This window comes from Crocodylus porosus, unplaced genomic scaffold (assembly GCF_001723895.1).
Source record: "Crocodylus porosus isolate Cpor-Errol unplaced genomic scaffold, CroPor_comp1, whole genome shotgun sequence".
NCBI lineage: Eukaryota > Metazoa > Chordata > Crocodylia > Crocodylidae > Crocodylus > Crocodylus porosus.
In genome coordinates this window covers 9058170-9065115 of record NW_017728931.1, presented here as the reverse complement: position 1 = coordinate 9065115, position 6946 = coordinate 9058170, and the positions used below count along the sequence as shown (strand labels likewise).

At 49.2% G+C, this 6946-nt stretch overlaps 1 protein-coding gene across 2 annotated transcripts in view; it reads right to left on the bottom strand.

Moving 5' to 3' along the window:
- The window catches only part of CLEC4A (C-type lectin domain family 4 member A), an 11006-nt gene extending 6515 nt beyond the window's left edge, over positions 1-4491 (bottom strand). Inside the window, exons 1-2 of one of the 2 annotated variants that reach the window (XM_019544169.1) lie at positions 4141-4491; positions 902-1018 (exon numbers count right to left, since the gene is read on the bottom strand). In XM_019544169.1, the coding sequence (XP_019399714.1) occupies positions 902-1018; positions 4141-4207 (184 nt within the window). In that variant the 5' untranslated portion in view covers positions 4208-4491. The remainder of the gene's footprint in view (positions 1-901; positions 1019-4140) is intronic. The other variant, XM_019544170.1, reaches the window with a different exon arrangement.
- Positions 4492-6946: the final 2455 nt, after the last annotated feature.

Genomic DNA, 6946 nt, shown 5'->3' with positions numbered 1-6946 from the left:
CACTCTCCTCCCTTTCTTGAAGATCGGCACCACATTGGCCTTCTTCCAGTCTTCGGGCACTATACCAGAGCACCAGGAGTTTTCAAAGATCCGTGCCAGGGGCTGGGCTATGACGCCCGCCAGCTTCTTGAGTACCCTGGGGTGCAGATTGTCAGGGCCAGCTGACTTGAAGGTATCCAGCTTCTCAAGATGTTCCTTCACGAGGTCAGTGTTTATGGAGGGTAGGGGATCCCCATCACACGGATCTCCCTGTCCCATAGCAGGCATGGGCATCCCATGGGACTGATGAAAGAGGCAAATGGCTCTGTACTCCACTTTCCCTGAGCTGCTCTGGCTCCATGAGCCAGTGCCAAAATGGAACAAGTACCCAGAGGATGAAAGACCCTGAACCACACCCCAGAGCCATCCACAGCTTCTAACCTGGTTCCCTGATGTTCCTCTATCTATTGTATCTAGATCTCTATAAACCATTACACTCCTTTTCAGCCACAGTCCTCTAGGTCAATCCCCTACACACCATGCAGCTCCTTCCACTGCCCAAGCCTACTCTGATATCCCAAATGTGCTTTTCCCATAACACCAGCTGCCAAGGTCTAATTTGGCCCATTTCTTCCTTCTTCTTCCCTTTGTCAGGAAAAAGAGATTGGGCCCCATATACTATTCCTCAGGCTTTTCCCCCAGGCCCAAATATTTGGATGCCCACTTGCCTGCATGATGAGTTTTTCCCAGTCTGACAGACCCTCAGGCCCACTCCCTGTCAGGAACATTCCCAAATTATCCAGCAGGCTATTATACCCTTGGATCCAATTTATTCATTTACTCCCTGCTTTCTTCCCTCAAGAGCTCTCCCCAAACACTTACCTTTTCTCTCTAGATAATCCATCAGTCCATGTGCACTTACCAATAAGAGTGATGATGAGCGCAACACACAGCAACAACAGAAGGGCTGAGACCAACCATGGGACCCATAGTTTGGGTTTGCAGGGCTCACGCTGAGATGTGCTCTTCTCTGGAGGTGCTAATTTTGAAGAAAACCCCAAGACAACACCAGTCAGTTCTGCTCAGATCAGCGCTGTCCACTAGAGGGAAACAACCTCCAATGGGGAGCTGGGGCCTGTCTGGTATCTACAGGGAGCAACACTGCAGCATAACCAAGGAGCTGTAGGAGGAGGGAAGGGAGTGGGACACACTCTGAGAGGGAAGGAGAAGTGACCATCCCCCTGGAAGAGTGGCTTTTTCAGGTGGCAGCAAGGAGTATGGAGGTGGACATAAGAGCATGGAGTGTCAGGAAGGGGAAAGGAAACAAGCCTTCACTGCTGTAGGATGGAGGGAACAAGGAGGGCTGCCATTATTGTGCTAGTTCAAATCCAGAGAGAAATTGGTGTTTTCCTTGTGCAAAATCCTTGATTCCCCAAGCAGCAGAAACAGCTGCCAGGAGACAGATGGGGCTATGCACAGTCAGGGGCCCAGGAGTGTGCTCACCTGGGAACACATGTGTTACTCCTAAAGCACACAGTGAGCTATCAGGACTGGATAGACACTTTCCACTGAAACACTGCTTTTATGGAAAACTGGTTTGGGCAACCTCCCCCCTAATATTCAAAGAAAACAACTGGTTTCATTTGCCACATAGCCATACATCTTCCTGCTAACCAGCCATGACAGTCAAAGCCCAGACTCAGTTCCTGAAAGCATGTGGTCATGCCTATGTCTCAGTCCTGCAAGGCATAGCAAGCGGCCCCTTCCCAGGGAGGATTTTAAAAACCCAGTTCCAGTCCTTCCTGGCCCATTCCGGTGATAAACTAGTGCTTGCTCAAGGATCATTCCCGTCCCTGTTTTTCCTCGGTCTCTTTCTCTCTCTTTTACTACATAGCTTCACTAAGCAGAATCCTATTTTACTTAATTGATGACCAAATTGCAACTTTTGACCTACTCTGAGTTATCTGATTATTGTGTAGGAGAAATTAATTCTATACCCTTTGCTGGGCATGTAAGTCACCTGTTAAAGGAATAGGATTGCCTTAAGAGCACTCAGACATCTCCCTATTCCCTGTACATAACCGGAAGAGATAATAGATTTGCCCATATAAGATAATCAGGGAACTCAAGGTAAGGGACAAGACTGTAGGCAGTCTGTGGTCACCTTTGCTCACCACTACTGTGACCAGCACGGCCCTAGCAGTTCCTCATGATTGCCACAACAGTAAATATCACATACATGGGTGGACCCAGGAGAGGGTTAAGTGGGTGCAGCCACACCTCCAACTGTGTTGAGTATGCTCAATGCACATCTCTGTCTATTCAAGGATCTATCTAAGCTTAACAGCTGCTTGGAGCAGGGACCTGCTGGAGCCACTGGTTTTGTGCAGCTCTGGAGCCCAGCACCCAACCCCTGGGCCCTAGACCTCTGTAAAAGCAGTGGCTCTGGCATGAGCCCATGCAACCAGTTAGTGAACCCTGTGAATGCAGTGCACAGCCAATAAGGGCTGTGACCATGCTGCCACACTTCTCCTTGGTCTGGCCCTGGTCCCACTGTTCAATACTTAATATTCAAGTCCTTTTCCATCTCCTCTAGAGGTGACAGTACAAGGTATACAGGGTCTGGGGCTAGTTCTGCTGCTCTCTCAAAGCAACAAGCCACAGCCAGACTAGAGTCACTTGGATGCATGCACCACATCACCAACAGCTGGGTATGAGTAAACACAGGAAGCCCACAGGTCACATGTGGCACCATCCACGTGAGCACATGCAGACTCATCAGACCTCTTTGGAACAAGATATGGGAAGATATTAAGCTGTCACTGGCTCATCTTGCCAGATCACCCGAGAAAGCTCATCCCATTCTCAGGGGCAGCCAGGGTCCCCGAGTTAGTCATACCCTTCAGGCTTGCATTACTCATTCTCTGGAGGGGAAGCCAGACCCTAAGCAGCTCCCTGTAGAGCTGGAACAGTTTGTAATCTAAAAGCTGGAGCTGCAGAGTCAGTTTACAAACACCTTTGACAGCACAAAATACATATTCATGGTCTTTCTGGACCCTGGGGCTGTAGTGTCTACAAGGTCTTGCTTCTTGGGGTCCAAGGTCACCAGGCAGAGGACTCACTTTCTGCACACATGCCCATTGCTGAATTGCTGTTTTTTGCCACGCCATTGTTGATACGTTTAATACAGATTGAGTCATGCTCAGAACAGGGAGCTTCCCTGTTAGCCTGTAACATGCTTAGAGCAGGGAATAGGTCTCCTTTTGGCTAAGCGCTCTATAAATTGATATCTGTATGCACGTTATTTTGGTTGACAGCAATAATTTGGCTCCTAAACATTAATTCTTCTTCAAGAGAAAAAAAGGAGCACAAACTTGGGTCATGTTCCAAAGCATGACTACTTCTTCCCTTCCAAATCTCAGGGTGTTCTGTTCAACCCCATCTCTCCTTGGTAGACTTCGGTCCCTTCTTCTCCCAGTGCATTCCCTCACCCACCCAACATCATCTCCACCCCTTGACAGCCAGTGCTATGTTGAGGGTCCAGGGGACAAGACACCATGATAAAACAAGATCTTGGTTAGGACTCCTCTTACCTAGCACCCAGAGATGCCGATGAAGCTGCCCAGCCTCTGAACAAAGGCAGCAGCACTATGTAGAGATGCTACCTCTACTGCCTCTGACCTAGCACTGTTAGGCAATGTTGATGCTGCCCATGAAGGGTCCCTGCAGCTCTGCCATCAACACTGTGAAGGGAACAGACACCAGTAATATCTTACTTCTCTTTGTTGGCTAGTCACAGGTATTGCTCCAATTCCTCTATCTACCCTTTTTCACCTTGTTTACCATGTAACCCTATGTGTATCATCTAGAGGTGGCCCCCTCTGTTTCAATCTTTCATATCCATAATTTTCTTCCTACTCCCTTACACCATAAAAAAATCCCCCAGATTTGCTTCTCAGGTGTTGGAGAAAAGTTTGCCTTTATCAGCATTTTCTTAGCACCGGGAAAGAACTACTGCCTTGAGGTGTCAGGCCCCACAGTCCATTCCCTGAGTTTCCATCGACCTGAGGCTGGACTGGAAACAGCCCCATAGAATTAGAAGACTCCATAAACCACTACACAAACCCTCAGCCCCATCCCCCTGAACAGCCATGAATTTACCTTTGGCCTCTACAGGGAGCACCGTGTCCTTGAACTTCACCTCAGCGTAGGTTATCTCCGATGCCATCCAGAGACTGGTCAGTGACCCTTGGGGTTTTCTTTCCTTGTAGTCCAGTCACATTCAGAGCTGGCCTTTCTGTTTGGTGGAGCTTGGAGTGACTCTCACTACTGTGGGACACTCTCTGGGCCAGCGGAGGAGTTGGAAGCCTTGGGACTACCTGACAAGTACTCAGATGCCAAAAATGCCCTGAGCAACTCTGGTGCTTCTGAACCCAGGAAAGCACGTAGAGCTTTCTGCAAATCCAAGAGTTAAAAAAAAAAAAGGAAGAGGAATTGAATAGTTAAGAAGGAAGTTGCACTCTCTTCTCCACAATGACAGGGCAGCCCACTAGGATATTATTTTCTTTCCTTTGTTGTTCTAGCCCTGTTTCTCTCTCTCTTTCCATCTCTGTGTGCCTTTTCTGCTTCTTAGTTTCCTTGCTCTCCTCTTCTTTTCTCCTCGTCTTTCTTTCTGACTCTAGCAGTCTGTGGTTGACTCCACTGCTTCACCTGCACTTGCAAAATTACCCTTTGACTCATGCCAGCAAAAGATGCAAGTGCACAGAACATTGCTTAACCTTCCTGGCTGCTGAACACGAGCTAAGAGCAGCCCTGGTTTGTCCCTTCTGCTGAAAAATGTTGGATGTGATATGTCCATGTCTACACTTGTAATGGAACATTGTTCTGCTCCTACCCTCAAGAGACAGGCATTGTAAACAATGGTGACTGCCCTTCTGAACTCGAGTGTAACAGGGAGTCAGAGGATGCCAAAGCAAGCTAAGCCTGCTAAGTGGGACTAGCACCTAAGCAAGGGCTGGCTTCTGGGAAGCTAGCAGGCCAGTAACAACCAGGACTACCCCAGGAGCTAGCTGCACCACAATAAGCAGTCCAGGAGCAGACCTCCAGGCAGCACAGAAATAATAACTGAAAACAGATGAGTCAAGATCCAACAGAGGAAGGCAGGTTGGACATCTGATCTAAATGCAGTACCATGGAAAGTAAGTTTGGCACCTGAGGCAAAGCCCGCAGTGGCAGCCTACCCTCGCCCCATGCATAGATCTGGGGGGCACAACCCCCCATGCTTGCCCGGGAGTACACGCAGTGGTGGGAGCTGCCCTTCCCTGAGCTCCCCCAAACGAGCCGCTTACAGCTCCATCCTGCACACCCCAGTTGGGCAGCACCTGTTGGCACCACTTTGCTTCGGCACCCCTGCCTTTGCTGCAGCACTGCCTAAATGGAAACCCCTGTGGGCAGCCGAAGAGCCACCTAACTGGAAAGGCTGGGCCTCTTAAGGCACATACGGCCAGTGCCCGAGATTAGTGCCTGGGCCTGAGCAGGGTGGCTCCAGAAGAGGGACTGACTGGCACTGAAGCTGTCCCAAAAAAGCTGCAAGCAAGGAGTTAGGGGGAAGTTACAGCGTTCAGGGAAGTTTTGACCCAGGAGTTGAGTGGCCACCAGAGGGCATCACAGCTGTCCCTGGGGCCCAGTCCTGCTTAGCTGAGGCACTGGGACCATAGCAGATTGCAGGAGTAAGACAGAGAGACACACTGAAAAAGGAGGAGGAGGAAAGAAAAGCAAGACAAGAACAATGCTAGGCAAAGATTCCTATCCAGGAAGGGCTTCACACGCCCAAAGGCCTCCAAGCCAGAGGCCTGATCTAAAGTCTTTTGAAATCAAGACCAGCATTAATTTTAGGGAGCCTTGTAACAGGCTCCAGCTCTTCAGACTTTAGGGTCTTTCTGTTTTCCTCTCCCCTCCAACCATGCTGGGGGTTTTTTCCCCTTTTTCTTTTCTCTGCTAAAAGTTTCCTATGTTACCCTCTGTTCAGTGCCCATTATAAAGCAGGCATGGATCCTGACTGGAGCTTTCAGGTGATACCTTAATTCTCATAATTAAAAAATAATCAGGATGCCTCTAAGTAAGGGGAGATTTTTGGCAAGTAACCAGGGTGGGGAGATCTGTCCTGAGTTGGCAGGAAGGAAGAGAGAAGCACCAAGTCACTGAATACATGGAGTGAGGAAAAAAGGCTTTTGATCATTTGAGAATTCTAGCAGGAAAGAGCTGGGTAGGTTTGGGTTAGGTAGGCTGATCAAGGGCAGACTGTAATATCAATTTGGGGACAGGTCCAGTGGTACCCTGGGGCAGGTTGGGGATATTAGCAAAACAGCAGTAAAAAGATCTCAGGAAACGTACAAAGTTGGGAAAAGACGGGACTGTTTGGGGCCTGGGAGAGAAGGCACCTGTCAAAGGTGGGATGTGGGGAGGAGGAATAGGTGGGAGACTTCAAGCAGAATGGATGGGATGTATATCTGAACCCCTTTTTGCAACAATCCCCTCTCCCTCAGCCAAAGGGAAGCCCTGTTTGTCTCCATATTCACTGCTGGAGTTTTCCCCCGGAAACATTGTTTGCTTATATGGGTTCCTCTTTTCTGCATCAGTGAGTCAGTCTTGTTCCACGAATGGAACCACAGTTGTGGGTCAGAAAGATAATCCAGCAGGGACCGCCGGCCTGGGAGGAACAACTTCTCCTCTTACACTGCTCTGTATCAGGACCAGGACCCACAGGCAGGACTGCAGCTGACAATTCAAACCCAGTTATGCTCTCTGGGAAGGAACTGAGCATCAAGTTTGCCGAAGAGCCAAAGCACATTGGACTGAGAGGCTTCACCAAATAGGGGTTGGTCTCCTGACAAGATTTCTGACCCCAGAGGGATTAGAGCAGTGATTCTCAACCAGGCTTCTGTGGCATCCTTGGGTGCCTTGAGAT